Source organism: Vulpes vulpes, chromosome 9 (genome assembly GCF_048418805.1).
Source record: "Vulpes vulpes isolate BD-2025 chromosome 9, VulVul3, whole genome shotgun sequence".
Taxonomy (NCBI): domain Eukaryota; kingdom Metazoa; phylum Chordata; class Mammalia; order Carnivora; family Canidae; genus Vulpes; species Vulpes vulpes.
The window spans coordinates 6,840,113-6,860,041 of NC_132788.1; the positions used below are offsets into that span (position 1 = coordinate 6,840,113).

Genomic DNA, 19,929 nt, shown 5'->3' on the forward strand with positions numbered 1-19,929 from the left:
AGAGCAACAGTAAGACTGATATATTACTTCTAACACAAGTAATGGAAGCTAAAATACAATGACTTTTTTTTTTTTCAATGTAAGCCCTCTATCCAAGTGGGGCTTGAACTTACAACCCCAAGATCAAGAGTCACATGCTGCCCTGACTGAGCCAGCCAGGTGTCCCTACAAGAACATTTTTAGATTGCTGAAGAAAATCCCTGCCAAGCTGGAATTGTAGAACAAGCAAAACTATCCTTCAAAAAAGTGAAACAGGGCAGCCCCAGTGGCTCAGCGGTTTGGCACCGCCTTCAGCCCAGGGCGTGATCCTGGAGACCCAGGATCGAGTCCCACATCGGGCTCCCTGCATGGAGCCTGCTTCTCCCTCTGCCTGTGTCTCTGCCTATCTCTCTGTGTGTGTCTCTCATGAATAAATAAATAAAAATCTTAAAAAAAAAAAAAAAGTGAAATAAAATATTTTCAAGCAAAAATAGGAACCCCTACAAAAGAAATACTGAAGGGAGTTTTCCCAGACAGAAGGAATATTATTACCCTAAATGGATCACAGAAATACAAAAAGAAATGAAGAGCAACAGAAAGGGCAAATAACCATTATAAGCCTAAATGACCACAGACTATATAATAATGACCTATGAGGTTTCAAATATTTGTTAAGATTAAATAAACAATAAACAGAAAGGCAAGAAGAGAGCATAGAGGTTTGTTTTTATAACTACCACAAATTAACTGTAATTTCTATTATAATTTCAGTAGCAATGAAGAGTATAGAGAGTACAAACACTCTGAGATCCCTGCATTATCAGGGAAGCTCTAAAAAAAGTACTAACCATATTACAATTTAATAAATCAAGGATATATTTTATAATCTGTAGAACATCCACTAAAATAATGTATATGAAACAAGCTACTAGAAAAGGGAAACTGAAATAAGGAATCCATTTAAGAAAGGAAGAAATGTGTGCAAAAAAATATAAAAAGACAAAGAGAAAACAAGTAACATTTTAGATTTATACCCAAGTACAAGAGTATCTAAAGTAAGTATAGATTAAACATAATCCAATCCCATCAAAAAAACACTGGTCAATTTCAAAATTAAATAATACAATGGTCAATTTTAAAAACCACACAACCATGTGCTGCTGATAAAAGATACACCTTAAATATAAACAAAAAGGCTGCAAGCAAAAGAAAATTATATATAATTACTTACAAAACAATTACCAACCAAAATAAAGCTACTGCAGCTATAGTAACTCAAACTTTAAGGCAAAAAAAAAATATAAAGAGAACAGAGAGTTATTTCATAAAAGATTCAATCTAGTAAGAATATAAAATAACCTTAAATCTATATGCACTTAAATATAACCCTCTAAATACATAAATTAAAACAGAATGAAAAAAAAAAAAAAAAAAACAGGGAAGTCCACAATCACAGTAGGAGATTTTAATAAATCTTACTCAATAACTAATAGGACAAGCAGAAAAACAAATCAGTAGGTTATAAAATATTTGAGAAAAATAACTAATCCTTTGTCCTAATCAAATGCATACAGGAACTACTGAATCCAATGTTATGTTCAAATGCACATGGAACTTTTATGAAAACTGGTGGGTCATAAAATGTCTCAACAAGGGATGCCTAGGTGGCTCAGGGGTTGAGCATCTGCCTTCAGCTCAGGGCATGATCCATGGTCTGGGGATCAAGTCCCATGTCAGGTCCCCGTGGGGAGCCTGCTTCTCCCTCTGCCTGTCTTTGCCTCTCTGTGTTTCTCATAAGTAAATAAATAAAATCTTAAAAAAAAAAAAAACTCAACAATTCTGAAGAATTAAAATCAAAAAGTTTATTTTCTGATCACAGTAGAATGAAGCTAGAAATCAATAACAATACAAATAGAAAAATCCCCCAAGTGCCATATTAGGAAATGCACAGATCACAAATAGACACAAAATAGGGCAGCCCCGGTGTCTCAGCGGTTTAGCGCCGCCTTCGGTCCAGGACATGATCCTGGAGACCCGGGATCGAGTCCCACGTCGGGCTCCTTACATGGAGCCTGCTTCTCCCTCTGCCTGTGTCTCTGCCTCTCTGTGTGTGTGTGTCTCTCGTGAATAAATAAATAAAATCTTTAAAAAGAAAATAGACACAAAATAATATACATTATGAGTCCATTTATATCAAATAACTAAAAGTCAAAACTAATAATCTATAATGTTGAATGTCAGGATAGTGGTGAAAAAAAATACAAAAAGACAAAGAAAAAACAAGTAATATGTTAGAAAAAAACATATTTGTTCGGGAGGGCAACAGATCATGAGGGGAGACTTTCTGGATCTGGAGATGTTCTATCACTCGATCTGAGTGGTCATTACACATCAAGCTTGTACTTATATTTGTGTATTTTTTGGTATGTAAATCGTTTTTCAATCTAAAAACTTATTTAAAATATGTAAGTTCCAGTAAAACAGAAATTCTGCTTTGACAAACTCCTTTGGAAAATTACAGTAGTAAAAATATACCTTCAGTACAAATATGTAATTTTGTGATCATAAAGCTGAAAATAATCTTAAAACATGTTAGAAAATGGAAAGAAGCATAAAGGAAAAATGAACAGCATTTTTACCAGTAACCTCAGCCCCACTACTAGTGTATGAAATATATTAAAAAAAAAAAAAAAAAAGACAAAGCACTAAAACTATCACAACCAATGAAGGCAGATTTAGAAAGAAAGTGAATGAGTGAGGTAATTTTGAGCTCTAAAGCCACAATCTATCTGAAAGCATATGAAGAAATCAATTCACAAAGGGAGAAATTCAATGGTCAATGCTCAACCTCACTTTGATAGTCAGAGAAACAAATCAAAACAAATTACCATTTTTAAACTATCCAAGTGGCAAAGATATTCTAAAATGTTAACTCATGTTGTTTGTAAAAGGATAGAGCAAAAGAACTTGCATGAAGTCCTGTTGACATAAGTTCTAAGGGCAAGGGGCAATGAGATAGCAGAATCGTTAAGTTTTCACTGATTAATATTAACATGTTCAATCATCAAAAACATACAATTTGGGACGCCTGGGTGGCTCAGTGGCTGAGGCACTGCCTTCAGCTCAGGGTGTGATTCCTGGGGTCCTGGGATGGAGTCCCACGTTCGGGCTCCCTGCATGGAGCCTGCTTCTCCCTCTGCCTATGTCTCTGCCTCTCTCTGGGTGTCTCTCATGAATAAATAAAAGCGTTTTTAAAAAAATACAATTTCATGTTATTACAGAGGCTGGAATCTAAAGCTGGAAAATCCCCTTTTTCTCCTCATGTCGCTCTGTTCTTTGGCCTTGTGAGGGGTGGCCACTCAAAGGTGAGAAGACAGGAACACTGTCAGCTCTCCTACCCATCTTCTGAAAGCTCCCACCACCGCCGCACCACCTATGAGGACTCTAAAGGCAATCTGTCTTTAGCTTCACCCCAGCTTCACTTTGTTCTTAAAGAAGAGAAGACAAGCAGACTCCTGTCTAGCATAAGTCTCCTTTGCTCCACACCTCTTCCATCCACCCTGTCTAAAAATCTCTCCTCTCCCAAATATCTCCACCCATCTCCTTTGAAATCTCTTGTCCAACAGGTCCCCATCTCTTTACAGTACAGTTCTCTAGCCATTTGGAGGAGGAATAAAAATGGGAGACTTTTGTACCATGCAATAAATGTATTCCTACTTTTCCAGCTACGAAAGGTCCACAACCACTAGTTGATCACAATAATAGCAGCTTTCGCTGATTGGTTGTTTGTATCAGGCATGCAATTTTAGTAGAAATTGTGAAACTGGAAAATTACTACCGGAATAGCTGGATAACCAAAGATGTCCCAGGAAATGTAGAAGCTTCTGGGCAAATACATTTGTTCATTCTGCACTTGCTCCTTGAGCAATGTGCCAGGCACTGGCAAAGTCCATGAGGGAGTGTCTCGCACAGAGACTCCAGCAGTTCACTGTATGGTACACAACCAGTTCAGGGTCCAGACAGTAAATACCACAGGGGTTAGTGAAATGGACAATCATTAAGTGTGAATTTTAAGCAAAGAAAATATTTCTATCACCTGCAGCCCTAGAACTGACGGAGTCTCTACAGAAACATGACTGGGAGGAACTGGACCACAAGCTCTCCCCAGTTATCTCCATATTCCATATGCCATCAAGAATCACTCAGGGGATGAGCTTCCTTATCTTGGAATGTTTCTGTGGAACCTCAGTATTAATCTTTCTCTGGTCCTTTCAGCACATTCTCAGATGAAAAGGCAGTTTTTAAAGCACCAAAGAAATGGAAAATAAATGTGAAAGAATCAGTGCCTCTGCCCTGAAGGCTGGGAATCATCCACAACTACCTGACAGAGATGGAGTTCCAGAGGTCTCTCCAACACAGAAAGTCTCTACATCTGGAAGTCAAGTGTTTGGCACTCTGAACACATTTTCTCATAGAGACAATGTATGAATCAGGGTTCATTCTCAGATTGGGCTGACAAAGCTCCATACTAAGTCACATAGTACCAAAAGCCATAATACCATCCTATTTCTTCCACAACATTTTTACTGAGATAGAATGTCCACAATTCACCCTTTTAGAATATACAAATCAGTGGTTTTTAGCATATCATAAAGTTGTGCAACCATCACCTGTATCTAATTTTAGAACATTTGTCACCGCCTCAGAAAATCCTGGACCTCAGGCAGTCATTCCTCTCTCCTCCACAGCCCCTCCCAGCCACTCATCCACTTTCTCTTGATAGATTTGCCTATTGTGGCTTTCATATCAATGGAATCATACAATATGTGGCCTTTTGTGTCTGGCTTCTCTCAGTCAGCATCATGTGTTCAAGGCTCATAAGTTGTAACATGTATTCAGTACCTCATTTATTTTTCAAAAGCCTTTTAAAAGTTCATACTTTGGGGATCCCTGGGGGGCTCAGTGGTTTAGCGCCTGCCTTCAGCCCAGGGTGTGATTCTGGAGACCCGGGATCGAGTCCCATGTCGGGCTCCCTGCATGGAGCCTGCTTCTCCCTCTGCCTATGTCTCTGCCTCTCTCTCTCTCTGTCTCTCATGAATAAATGAATAAGAATCTTTAAAAAATAAATAAATAAAAATAAAAGTTTATACTTTGTACCTCAAATGGAATTCCATTTCTAAGAATTTATAGAAATAATTAGAAATGCACCAAAGAATCTGTGTGCAAGTGTATATTACAATATTATTTATGATGGGGAAAAATGTAACATTCACTATAGGGATTGGTTAAATAAACTTACACATTTATATGACGGAATACAATGCAACATTAGTAGTATATTATAGTACAATGCAACAAGATTTTTTTTTTAAGATTTTATTTACTGGGAAGCCTCGGTAGCTCATCCGTTGACTGCCTGCCTTTGGCCCAGGGCGTGATCCTGGAGTACCAGGATCGAGTCCCGCATCGGGCTCCCTGCATGGAGCCTGCTTCTCCTTCTGCCTATGTCTCTGCTGTGCTCTCTCCCTATTTCTCATGAATAAATAAATAAATAAATCTTTAAAAAAAAAAAAAAGATTTTATTTACTTATTCATGAGAGAGGCAGAGAGAGAGGCAGAGACAGGAGAAGCAGGCTGCATGCAAGGAGCCCAATATGGGACTGGATCCCAGGACTCTGGGATCACTCCCTGAGCCGAAGGCAGACGCTCAATCGCTGAGCCACCCAGACATCCCCAGACATTAAATCTTGTTTAATCTTGTTTAAACAAGATTTAAAGGATATTATGAGAGGAAAGGCTCATTGTTAACTAAAGAAAGAAGGTTAAAAACCGTATTTTATAAAATGTATTTGTGGGATGACATCAACCAAAATATGAGTATCTTTGAGTAATAGCAATATGGATGGTTCTAAATTTCCTATTTACATACTTCAAAATTTTCTTCAATAACCTGAATGATCAGTAAAGTAATTTGTCTTTAATAATACTTTTCTACTGGGAGAACAAAAAACAACTTTTGGAATGTGAACAGAATTGAACTCAGAGTTCAATTCAGAGTCCCTCATGTTTTCATTATAGAGAAAATTTTATTGCCTATGTAATTATATACACACACATACACACAACGGAAATAAGTATAAGCTAATCAGTCCATTTTTAAAAGTTGTGAAAAGCACAAAAGAGACAATAAATATAAATGCAGAAATTGAATTAGGTACCAGAAAAATGGAACTGATCAATAATCCAAGAACTGGTTCCTTTACAAAAACAACAAAAGGGATGGAGTTTAAGAAATCAGACAAGAAAAACAAAAGCTAAACAAATAAAATTAGAAATGCAAAAGGATGATACAACCAGAGACACTGAAGTTTAAAAGTGCAAATAATACATGCTACTAAATTCGAAGGTGGGATTAAGTGGGAAGTAAATTACAAAAATGGAGTCAAGAAGTCAAAATGCAGGGGTGCCTGGCTGGCTCAGACAGTTAGGCAGCTGATTTCAGCCTAGGTCATGACCCCAGTCAGGGTCCTGGGGTCAAGCAGGGCATTCACTCAGCAGGGAGTCTGTTTCTCCCTCTCTCTCCCTCTGCACCAGCCCCACTCATGCTCTCTCTTTCTCTCTCTCAAAAAAATAAATAAATGATCTTTAAAACAAACAAACAAACAAAAAAAGGGTAAAAAAGCTCAACTGATCAGAAAGCAAAAATAAACCTCTTCGCAGCTTTACCTCCCTTTCTCATACTTTCAAGAAACCATCAGTTCTAAAGCCATATAAAGTGTTCTAGAACACATAAGGTTATGGAAAATTACTAAATGAGTTTTATGGGGCTAGTTTAACTCTGAGATAAAAACACAACAAAAGTTGCCTCCTACCCCAAAGGAAATATCCATCCATACACATTAGATAGGAACATTCTAAACCCAAAATTAGGTTGCAAAATTTAACATTACTAAGAACAATTTATTATTAGGAAATGTACAAATATGTAAAACCAATGCAATCAACTAAATTAAAGCTCAAAAACACCCCAATAAAATACCTATTCCTATTAAAAACTCTAAAAGCATGGAATCCCTGGGTGGCTCAGCGGTGTAGGGCCTGCCTTTGGCCCAGGGCGAGATCCTGGAGTCCCAGGATCGAGTCCCGCATCAGGGTCCCTTCATGGAGCCTGCTTCTCCCTCTGCCTGTGTCTCTGCCTCTCTCCCTCTCTGTGTCTTTCATGAATAAATGAATAAAATCTTTAAAAAAAAAAAAAAAAAAAAACTCTAAAAGCCACAAATCACAGAATAATCCACTTACAGTTTTAGAAGTTTCTCCTCAGCCAGTAAGTAAACAGTAAAACTAACAGAGTAAAAATAAAAATATTCCAAGTAAAATGAAGGAAAAAATAAGAGAGACCACCAAGAAAGCCTGACTAATTCGATATGCCACAAACCAAAACCAAAAGCAGTTAGTTTTATCAAAACAAAATAAGTTTAAATGGAGGAAAGAAAAATCCCATTTGCATCAGCCACATCACTTATTTATCAGCCCATAAATAAGATAAAAAGTATCTGAAAGTATCTGAAACTAACACTAACCCAAAATGTCAGAACTTAAATGTAAAGAAAACTATCCCCATTGACCATGTTGCATTATAAAAGAATTGAGGGGAAAAAAAAAATCAGGGATCACACTTTACTTCTAGATTGTCTAGCTTAATAATACAGAGAAACATACTTTTAAATATTCCATTCCTGCCATTAGAGTCACACTCTATACAGATAGATTTTAAAGTCAGCCCCTGAAACCAAAATTGTAGTCATACCAGAAATGCTATCTATATAGCCATTAAAACATATGAGGAACATTTCGATCAATCGACATGGAAAAATGTCCAACATAATTTGTCAAGAGGAAATAAAAAGGATAAAAGGATCATAATAATGTCATGGGGTATGTGGGGGAAGGCACAGGTATTTAGAAATAAAGATGAACACTCTCGAGTGTGCAGTTTAGCTACCTCTGAGTGGTGAGGTGGCATGATTTTAGGCACTGGGAACTTTTGCAGAGTACAATGTAACTTTTGTAAATTTGGAGGTAGGGAGGGGAACAGTTTAAAAGTAAAGAAAAAAAGGAATATACCAAAACATAAACAGCATATGTTTTGAGGTCACTGTATTATGGTTGTTTAGTTGCTTCAACGTATTTTCCTGTGTTTTCCAAATTTTCTATAATAATCATAAAAAACAAACCTCTGTGAAAAACTGTTAGAGAAATGTAAACAACATGTTCAAAAAACTCACTTGAACCCACTCTTGTTCTTTTGAGCTTACATGGGCCAAATTCTCATTTTTTTTCTCCAACCACTCTATTATTTTCAACATTAAATTCAAAATTTGCCAGGAAGCATTCCAATCAGAAAAAAAGAAGTCTGAACTGCTCATACACACTTGTCCAAATTAAAAAGGAAAGCAAAGTGTGGTGAGGGATCAAGGTGTGGTCCAGAGTCTTACCGTGAAACTGTTGTTGACGTTCTTGGTGCTGGATTCAGCCACGCTGGCATCTGTCAGGTCCACCTCATCAAATATGATCGACTGGAGAGAAACACAGGCGCTGTAGTCAGTGTGGGGCCAAGGCACCCCGGCCGAGCAGTGCCCCCCACTCTCCCTCGACCCCAGCCAAGTGCCCACAAATACCCCAGTGCCTTGAACCTTGAACACTTGGTAACTACACGAATACTGACTGCGTCCACCCTACCTGCTCCTAATGAAGAGCACAGAGCTCAGAGGTAGAGCTCCAGGTGTTTTTTAAGCCAGGCATTCATTAGCGATTGCATTCATGGAGAACAACAAAACAAAACATCCCTGGGATTTCTGTATTTATTTCTTGTAATCAGCATTTCACTTTTACATGTGATATATGCTCTCACACAGAGTCCACCTCAGGGAGCAGGGCTCCAAATTATGGATCTTCTGTCCTTCCAGCTAGCACACTTAAAGGGAAAGATCCTGGCTAAAATAAATGATCCTAGGAAGAGAGACCAACCCAAATAGAAGGGATCTGGCCATGGGGAAAAAAAAAAGGAGGGAACAGAGCAGAAAGAATCTAGACCTGAAGAGACAGACAGCCAAGCTCCAGAAGGAGGACTGGGAATTACACCTGGGACTTTCCTCCCAACCTATTTTCCTCTCCACTCTCCCCCAAATCCCCTCGGCACAGTCCGCATCTCCTGTTTACCTTACTGTGCCCTCTAAGAAGACTCCGTTGGGAATCCCTGGAGGAAATACTAATGACTTAGAAAAGAGACTCAGCCTTTTAAGTAATGAACCTCCTACCCCGTGCCCCCCCCCACACACACACACAGAACTAAAATAACTATAAGCAATCTGTTGCCTTTTTTTTTTTTTTTTAATGAGGGATGTGGTCAGAACCCTCTCTAAACAAGTCGCTCTGTTCAATTTCAAAGTTTAATGCACTCTCTAGGGATACATCTCAAAAAAATCTGGAATCTGAATCACTGACATTTTAATACCAAAATATCAGTATTGACAACAGTGGTATTCAAAATACCAAGAGCTAGTTTTGCCAACACACCACATTCATTTAAACACAACGGTAACTGAGTGGCTTTCGCTGGCTCCCTGTCTTCCACTAGAGCTGCCCGGTGACTCGCTGCAAAGCTTACACACAGGCCAGCACAGAGGAAGGAGGAGCTCGGCTAGGGGCCTCGAGACAGAATGTCACAGTCCTGTTCACACACCAACAAGCCCAATACGCTCCAAAAACAGCTTCGATTAGTTTCTCAGCTATGTACTACTTATCTCCAAACTCATTAAGTTGTACACACTAAATATTTATAGCTTTTTGCTTGCCAATTATAACTCAATAAAGTGCTTTTAAAGAAAAAAAATATATATTTTAGCCCATAATAAGATTTATAAGCCTGCGACACTCTCCCCCCCACTCACCCCAGAGAAAGATCTCTAACCGTAATTTGGTTATTTCTGTGAGACTTCCCCCCTTTCCCACTGGTGACATAGGACACTGAAGAAAAAGAAAGTGAGTCGAAGTCAACAAACATTTATAAGAAACCAAAGTGCTCTGAGACAAACTAAAGCTAACACTCCAGAGCATTAGCAAGCCCACTAGAAAGAACAGATCCTAGCAGTAGAAGTCTGTCCCAGGATGTGGACTAGGCATGGAACCTGTCCCGTCGTCACCTCACCCCACAGCTCCTCCTGAGTCTGTTCTCAGGTGGTCTCCACTGCACCTCACCTTTGCGGTTTTTGCATAGTACAGCGTTCGCCCCCGCAGCTTAAAGTATCTCCTTTTTGATCGCTGGAATGAATTGTTCTGTTTGGTCAGCATCCCCTCTTTGATGACAGTCTGAAAGCACAGAAACGATTCATGAGCAAGCGTCTGCACGGTGCCCTCGAACCTGTCCCGCGGAACTGCACGCCGACGGGCCGGGAACCTAACTGAAGTACTTCTCGCATTCTCCCTAGACCCTGGCTTATGGACAGGCCGAGCGCACTGCCTGCAAGGGCTACACAATTCTCCGAGGGCCGATGGCATGCCTGAGGGCTGAGGGTGCCCTGGGCCCAAGGTGTGCCTGGCCATACCCAGGGGATCAGCAGGAGGGAACATGAAAACTCGCAGGGCCACAGTAAGCAGCAAGGGGCCAGAGCATTCTCCAACTTCAGCATTTGGTATTCTTCAGCTATTCTTGGCCTTGTCTCCGTGTTCTCTGGCCTCCTGCCATTTCTCAGGATCCTGTTGCCAAAATTGTCGACGTAGGTTGCTGTGGGGTTCAGCACAGATCAAGGCCTGCGCCCCACTCAACCCTCACCCCCATTCACAAGCTAGGCATGTGCCTCTGCCCACACCATCAAGGGAAGTGCCACAACCAAAGTCACTAAAACTCCTCTCATCCTGTAAACCTCATCAGTCCACCATGAAACTGGAGTTCCCTTAACAAACAAGGTGGACAGCAGGCCACTTACCTTGGCTCAATTAAAGCCAAGAATAGGGCTTTTTCTGGAGCTGATTCCCCTCTTGTGCTGCCCCCGGGGGCTGGTCTAATAGGACAAGGGAGCCCTGCGGCCACTTAGAAGTTATATGCTCAGAGAACTACTTGATCATTAGAGTTCTGAACCACTGGGAGCCACTAACGGGCAAAATGAATAAACAACAAGCGTGGCTCTCCGCATGGGCATACCTGGTTTTCCCCAGCTAACAGAAACGGCCGTTCTACATGGAGTCTCACCATGGAATCCAGCAGAATGCACAAAAACTCTGCTCAAGTACACAAATACTGGCTCAGACAAGTTTGGATGAATTACCTAATCCTGTATAGCTTTGCACTTTAACCTTTTAAAGAAAGTATCTATTCGAAGCACTTGAGTACCTGTGGCCACTCAGGACAACAGAAGATGAAACCAGACACCCCATGTAACCTAAACACGTCAGAAGACAAGAGCAGAACACCAGCGCGGTCTGGTCCCTCCATCGGCCAACTCCAAACAGAGGGAGGGCACTCGGGATGCTGTTAACCCCCCCTGCCCCCGAGAAGAACACCAAAGCAAGCCCCCCGTCCCGTACGCACCACCAACACGGGGCCACGCACCAGGACCCCCACCGGAGCAGCACAGTGCCCGGGGGTCCTGGGAAGGCACACGGCTGCTCTCCGCCTTATCCCCGCCACAGGACATCCTCTCCGTGAGCTCCCTGGGCAGGGGGAGCCACACGTGCCAGCCCGTGACCAGGCGCCAGGTCAGGCCGGCCTCGCAGTCTGAAGAGCAACGTGCTCCAACTCCCAGAGGCAAACTCCTGAGGGATCTCCCTCCTCATTCTGTGGCACATGCCTTGGCCTTTCCTTCTGAGGACATCACCCGCCGGCCCTCCCAGGTAATTAAAGAGTGCCAGCAGGAGAGACAAGAATACAACGTCACCCAAAGAACAACGGAACAGACACGCCAACCACCGTCCCAGAATCTGAATCTGCCATCGTTAACTAAACGAAGGTGCTGGCTCTTCTGAGGAGTGGGAACGTGCTGAACCAGGGGCCGATCCAAGGCGAGAGCAAGGCCCACCTCTGATGGCAGCAGCTGCAGGGAGAAACCATCCCCAATACAGGACTACCAGGCTGCTTCCTAACATTCTTTTCAGAGCCAAGTACACACGGACACTTGTGTCAACGTGCTCCTCAGAGACCCAGAGCACGCCCGTGTGCGCACAGCGATGTGGACCACGGGCACCAGGGCTGTGCTCCAGGACAGCCTCCTCCTTGACCTCACAGGACTTGCTCACAGACGAAGGCACCTCTCCTCGCCCCCACGCGTCTTCCTTACCTCTGCAGGGGAAGTCACCACTTCCATCTCTTTCCTAAATGCAAATTTAAAAACAAAAGAAACCAAAAAAAAGAAGACAACAAAACCAACAAGCCCAGACCCAGAAAAGTTAAAATAAGTATCTTTAAAGGATAAACGCTAGAGTATTTTTTCTTGCATCTCCCGCCACACATCTCACACATAAAAGAAAAGCAAAATTAAGACACAATCCACTCCACCACACACACACAAATCTTTCAGAAAGCGGATGAGAGCTGCGATCTTGGGCTACCCAAGGAGGGCCGCTGTTCTATTTATAGAACAAGAGCACTCAGAAAAAGACTCTGGTGGGTTTCAGCGGAAAAGGCTGGGGGAAAGATAAAGACCAGCATTTCTTTGAAGCTTTCTCAGAAACTGCGTTTCTTCTCCTGATTCGCTGCTCAAGAATACTATAGATATGCTGCAGAATATTTTTAAACACTCAGTCAAAAGCAATGAACTAAAAGTGGTCAAGAAAATAACACCCCTGAATAATCTGCTGTGTTTTGCATTTGGCAGCTTGTAAATGGCACCCACAGGAAACACTGCTCAGCTGGCAGGGCTCCTCCTCATGCCCAATGGAGCAGAGAACCAGAAGTCAAAAACCCAGACTCAAGCACAGCTCGATCAGGACGGGCTGGACGGCCAGGCTCTTAGAACCATTTTGTCAAGTTCTCTGCACAAACCAAAGGGCCCACTCTGTCCTTCAAGCAATCCAGGGCACCTTCATTACCATGGGGAACAAGAAAGAAGAGACTGGAAACCCGTGCAGGCACCGAGAATCAGAGCGGCAAAGTGAGCCCCACAGCCACCTCCAGAGAGGAAGTAAATCCCCAACCTGGACTCCAGGGACAAAACCGGCAGGCAGTCTTCAGCCTGAGCCTAAGCGTGGCTCTGGGTGCCACAGCCACCCACGGTGAGCACAGAGAGCACCTGGCCCACGGGCGAGACTGGGCACCTGTTGTGGGGGAAGCTCAAGTTTCTAAGTCATCCTGCTCAGAAACAAAGGACTGAGGAAGGTAGCTCTGGAAATGCCCTTAAAAAGGCTTCAAACGAGGGGCGCCTGGGTGACGCAGCTGGTCAAGCACCCGACTCTTGGTTTCGTCTCCGGTCGTGATCTCAGTGATGTGGGATCGAGCCCTGCACACAGGCTCTGTGCTCAGCGCAGAGTGTGCTTAAGATTCTCTCTCCCTGCCCCTCCAGCCTGTGTGTGCGCGCGCTCGCTCTCTCTCAAGTAAAAAAATAAAATCTTTGGCGGGGGGAGAGAAAGGCTTCAAACCAGTGGGCAGGAAAAGGAAAGAGCAGGCCCCTCGAGCCTTGGTCAAACCCGCCCAGATCACTGACAGCCAGGCCTGTGGGTCTCAGGCCCTCATGTACACTTTGGAAAGATGGTTTTGGCCACAGTCTGGATGAAAGGGAGAGGGAAACCCGGAGGCACAAAGAACACTTCAGAAACTCTTGTGAGAGGGCGGCCAGGAGCACTGAGCCTCTGGGAGAGAGGGGCACAGACATGAGCGTGCTCAGGAAGACCACCACCACAGATGGAGGCGAGGAGGACTCTGGTTTCACGGGGGAGGCTGGGAGCTTCATTTGGGACATGCCCGTGAGGTCCTCAAGGGTGCCGGGGGAGCTGAGCAGAGACAGCAGCAGACAGGAGGTCAGGCTGTGAGAGAAGGTTTAACAGGGGAGACACCTTGGTACGGTCTCTATGGAAAAGGAGCGAAGGAGAGAGGCACAGGGAACCAGGAACCCCGGGACACCAAGCTCAGGTACAGAGAGGCGGGAACCCAAAGGAGGAAAGGAGAAAGTAGGCACAAGGCCAGGGGTGAGGAGGAAGCACCCAGGCGGCCACACTGATGCTGCCAACTGGGAGGAATCCGAAGAGGACGTGCCAGGGTGAAGCCAGAGCACAGAGCACCAAATGTGACCGGAATGGAAGGAAGCAAAGATGGGAGGCGGGTCTTTTTTAACCTGCATGTTTCTTAACTTTCTATAAACATAGAATCATAGTGCACGTACCATCCTTTAAGTTCCTATTTTTTCTGTCATGATACATGTCAACACCCTTCCCTATCAGTGAATATATCTTTGTCGGCCACAGAGTTTTTCCGTGTACCGAGGTGCCTGTGTCACTCAACTCACCCGCGCAGCTGGAACATATGGGATGCTTCTCGCTCAGTACTATCAACAGCGCTTCAAAGAATATCCTACAACAAAGCATCCGTACCTGTCCTGGACCATTCCTTAAAGAAAATGACAAGAAGCAGCATTTGGGGCTCAGGACAGCCCAGAAATAGCTGCTTACAGATGTGAAAGCATGACGTGTGACAGCAGCAGCTTCTCCAGCTGGTGACGAGGAGGGACCAGTCAGTGGCCGGGCCTAACACAACAGGTTATCTGAGGGCAAAGATGCCCTTAAGGCCCCCCACCTCACACACCACAGACACAAGCCAGCTCCAAGTGCGCTACCGACGCAATGCAAAAGGCAGAATTTTAAAAGGTTCATCAGACAATATAGGAGAATTGCCTTATAATCTTGGAACTGGCGGGCACGGGTCTTAAATAGGATTGAAAAAGTACTAAACACAATCCATAAAACTGCTAAAGCCTACTATATTCCAACTGAGAACTGTTGATCGAAGATACCTTACAAAGAAAGGGAAAAGGGAAGCCACGGTTTGGGAGATGATACACGCAATACTGCCAACGGCCAGAGCCAGCATCCAGAGCATTCTAAGAAGGCCTACAGAAGAGTAACAGGAAATAGAAACTACTAAATGGAAAACTGGAAGGAGGCATGAACCAGAGTAAGTCCAATGGTGACTAGGAGATGCTGAAGGGCAATGGGCTGGACAGGACGGCTCGCTGGAGGTGACATCCTGATGCTCTGCTGGATTCACACATGCAGTTTATTATGCACATTTCTGCCGCATTGGCATTTATGTGTGTGTTATGCAGTATGTGAAAAGAAAGGGGAAACAAAGCTAGTCAATAAAGGGATAGAAGTAAAATCTCAGAGCTCTGCTGGTGCCAGGAGTGTCTGGTGTGTGAGAATTTGCACGTGTTCCTGACGGCCGGCCTGCCTACCCCAGCGGACAGGGCTAGGGGCTGCACACAGGCCAGGAAATAACGGGGTGGGAGGAAGATACAGGAGAAGACAGAAGTGAAAACCTAGCCCAGTGTTCACATCGGCGATCTGCTTGTCCTTCAACAAAAACCTGCATAAGCCTTATTACATTAGTCCACATCATCCAAACTCACCAAGTTCCAAAAAAGTGGGGATATTAGCATAAAAGTTAATGCACAAAAGAATTATTAAAATGTTTCTGAGGAAAAAAAAAAGCTGGTAAAACTTATGACCTTAAATTTGCATATAACTTGAAATTTTCATGAGCATTTTTACATCTGCTTGCCTTAATAGGACAAATACGTGCTAATATTCCAACTGACAAATAAGAAAACCCAGCACTGAGAGACTGAGAAACCTGCCCACGGTTAAACAGCTAATAAAGGACCACAAAGACATATGAGGCCCCCTTTACTCTCATCTTGAACCTTCTATGGTTTATAGTACATGAATACCATAAACAGTATGGTTTGCTCACAGAAGGCAGGCATGTAGGACATAGCCAAAGACCCAGAGGTTACTGTATTTTTTTTTAAGATTTTATTTATTTATTCATAGACACAGAGAGAGAGAGAGGCAGAGACACAGGCAAAGGGAGAAGCAGGCTCCATGCAGGGAGCCCGATGTGGGACTCGATCCCAGGTCTCCAGGATCACACCCCAGGCTGCAGGCGGCGCCAAACCGCTGCGCCACGGGGCTGCCCGAGGTTACTGTAAATGCTTACTGAGTACCCATCACATCTACTACATACATATGAGGCATTTTTATCTTTTAACCTTCCATCAACTTCGGAGTTATGAAGTAATACTCCCATTTTACAGATTAGGGAACTGAGGGTCCGAAGAATTAAGTTAAGTCACTCAAGGCCACACAACTAGTAAAAAGACCCAGAATTTAAACCTAGGGTCTAGACAGAAGGCCAAAAATATGTTGGCAAAATGAATCATAAAAATCTACTGATAACTGATTTAAATAAATTAAGCAAGGGTAGCTTCTTCCATCAGTTCAAAACATCACCCACAAATTCCTCCCAATTCATCCTGATTCAGAACTACCTGCAGCTTACCTACAACTCCCTTACCTATCACCACCTGGTCTTACCCCATCCTATGAGAAGCTGAGAAGTCCGCACACCTCAGGCCACAACCAAACATCACACATATTAGTGTCTCCACAGCACCAACAACCAGCAGGAGCAAGAGACCAGAGGCACACGTGGGTTACTGCTGTGCTGGAGGATTCCTCTCAACTCTGAAGAGCCAGATACTGTATCTGGTGCCACCAATCCAACACAGAGGTGCCCCACATGAATTTTTTTCCCCTAAAGACCCCCAAAATGCTAACTCACGAATAAAGGACAGCCATTCTTTTCTTACCAATCAAGAGAACCCAACTTCCCCTTTGTCACTACCCTGCAAGACTGAAAGCAGCCATGTCCCAAAGCCCCTATGTCACAAGAGGTTCTGCTGTTAGGGAGATGTCCCATTCCTGTTCCACTAATATGAGGCAGGACCAAAGCAGAAAAGCCAAAAAATGTCCCCAAAGTGTAATGCCCAAATTCCCCAAAAGAGCTGCTCCTTGACCTATCCCCAAAGTGTAATGCCCAAATTCCCCAAAAGAGCTGCTCCTTGACCTGCCCTTCATTTGGAGTTCACACCCACTTTCCCTAAATCTGAGGGCCCTCCAATGACCATGTATGATCCGACTGACTCCCCCACCTCTTTGCTAAGGCACTCTCAATTCTGAGTGGGCTGGTTGTACCACGTGTGGCCAACATCACAACACTGATCACACTTTCCCAACCCTGGCCACATGGTTCAGACTTGGTCACAGAAACCTACATGAATGTCCTGCCAGGACCAAGGAAGCAAGGAAGTTGCTTTACTAATGTGTGAGAACACATGTGGCTTCAACTCCCGCCACACATTCCACCTTCAGTCCCCCATTCCTAACCGGTTGTTACCAGGGTGGACTTCACTTTAAAGTCACTCGAGATTCTGCTCCATCTTCAGGCCCTCTGCCATCAGCTTAGTTCAGATCCCCACCTTGGGCTTAAATTATTCTGTCTCCCGCCTCAGTGTCTCCCAAGGGTGACCCAGACCACCAGCACCAGAACCCCTGGAACACTTGTAACAGTGATCCACTACTCCTTAATCCTGAGAATGTGAATTTCTGACCAGAGCCCCACACTGAAGTCAGGGAACCTGGGTCCTTCATTCTCCACCATGCTCCCTCCAACCTGCAGCCAGTCCTCCGCTGGCACTCAACTCGCACTGCCAGGAGCATCACCTAGCACATTGTGAAACTGCCAACCGCCCCCCCAACAGGTGCCCAGGGAGCCACAGAGTTTAAAAGTTCCCCTGAGGAGCTGAATAGGCACCCTGCCCTAAGCAAAGTGCTGGGGCCCACTCACAAACATCCCCTTGCTTTCCTGCATCTTGGAGGAAAGCCAACTGTGGCCTTCAGGGTTCCTTCCAACCGGGACAGGCCCCTCTCACATGCATCCCAGGGTCTACTACCTCAGCTCCAGAACCATCTGACCCAAACACACTGACTCCTTTCTAGCCTCTGCTTTTGGAGAGATCTTTCCTCTACCTGGAATCTTACTATGGACAGAAAACTCCTATGCCTGAGACCCAACTCAAATGCCACCACCTCCAGGAGCCTTTCCAACTCCCCAGGCAGAGCCAGCTGTCAATGCTTTACAAATCTATGACCCTCTATCATGTGGCTGACTCCCTGGCCAGATCAAGGGATCCTAAGGGCTGAGGCTGTATTAGTGATCTCAATCACCCCAGCACCCAAGCACAGCACATTCTGAGGAAACTTTCTGCAAAATATCATAAAGGGCTAATCTCCCTATCTGTAAGAGCTTCTAAAATTTGAGAACAAACTAATATCTGGTAGGAAAATGAGCAAAAAATAAAAGAATCCATTCCCAAAAAAAGTAAATAGAAATGGTCCTTAAAAACACTCAAGCTACCTCATTTAAAAAAGAAATACTAAACTAAAATATATTATCATCATTAGATTGACAGAAAAAAACAAACAGGCACTGTGGTTGAGGCCCTGAGGAAACTGGTACTTTTTCAACACCACTAATACAATGGGACATGAGGTGAGCCCTGAGGACGGGGACCTGCCAAAACCTAGCAAACCCATGCATCTACCCTTTTACCCTGCACATCTACTCCAAGAAGCCCACCCATAGATACTCTGGCGAGGAGCATAAAATGAAGTCTGTACAAGGCTATCTGCTGCAAAATATTACAGCAAAAGACTGAAAATGATGCAAGCAGTTGAATAAGCTATGGTATGTTTAAAAAAAAAAACAGACTACTTATGATTGTGAAAGAATGAGGAAGATCTTTATACAGCTATGGAATGATCTCTGGACTCTATTAAGTGAAAAAAAGAAAGGTGCAGAACATGTATGGAGCATGCTACCTCTTGTGTAAAGAGGGTATTTGTGTGTGTGTGTGTGTGTATGTGTGTGCAGACAGAGATAAAACTCAAAAGCAACTATGTGCATATATTATTTTTAAATTTTCAAACAGGAACAATGGAAGAATTAACCAAATAAAGTAGTAAAAATGGCTGAATGGTTCCCTCTGGGTGGGGGAGGGACAGAGCAGACCAGACAGGGAAGGAAATCAGCCCCCTGGAAGGTACAAAACTGTAAAAGGACTCCCACGGAAGGGAGGTCACAGCCAGGCGCAGCACACAGGACAGCCCCCAGCTAAGGGCTCCCACAGATGATCCCACTTCATCTACACAACAAGCCGCCTCAGAGAGACACTGCATATTCCCATTATTCACACACACAGGCAGGGAGAAGACAAGAGTCCGTGTTTGCACAGGGCCCACTCTGCAGCAGAAAAGGATAGTGTTAGGATCTCATATAATCTTCACCACTGTAATGAATTCCTATCCCATTTCCTTTATGAAGAAACTGAGATCCAGAGAGGACCTATGTCCACAGAGAAGGGACAGACGTGGGGTTCAAACCCAAGTCTGTCTGACATCAACTTTTTCCACATTTCGACATCAAGTGAAAACATGAAGAACAGGTGATGTGTGTGACACATGTTTTCTTTGTTTGTTCTTACAAGTGAGACTAAAGCCACAGTCAAAACTACTCCCCCACTTCTCTGGGGTGAACACAGGGACAGATGTGCACTGCCCACCACGTGGGCGAACCCAACAGCGGGCAGCAGGAGTGACTTCCAAGTACATGCACACTGTGGTGCAGTCAAGGCACCAGAGCCTCACCCGGCTGCTGGGAGCCTACAGAGCGCGATCCATCTCCCCACGGACCTGCGGAGTGAAACGCACTCTGGGTTTCAACAAATATTTATCGAACACTTAAGTGCAAGTGTGGCTGGGAATATGATGATGAAAGAGACAGGACCCTTGACCCTTAAGGAAATTGTGCAGTGATAGAGGGATACTTTTACAAAGTAAAAGGTATCA

At 43.8% G+C, this 19,929-nt stretch overlaps 1 protein-coding gene across 5 annotated transcripts in view; it reads right to left on the reverse strand.

Annotated features, from left to right (window-relative positions):
• The window catches only part of DGKD (diacylglycerol kinase delta), a 108,937-nt gene that overhangs the window by 73,851 nt on the left and 15,157 nt on the right, over positions 1–19,929 (reverse strand). For all 5 annotated transcript variants that reach the window (XM_072719134.1, XM_072719137.1, XM_072719135.1 and 2 more), the window contains exons 2-3: positions 10,237–10,347; positions 8,475–8,555 (exon numbers count right to left, since the gene is read on the reverse strand). In XM_072719134.1, the coding sequence (XP_072575235.1) occupies positions 8,475–8,555; positions 10,237–10,347 (192 nt within the window). The remainder of the gene's footprint in view (positions 1–8,474; positions 8,556–10,236; positions 10,348–19,929) is intronic.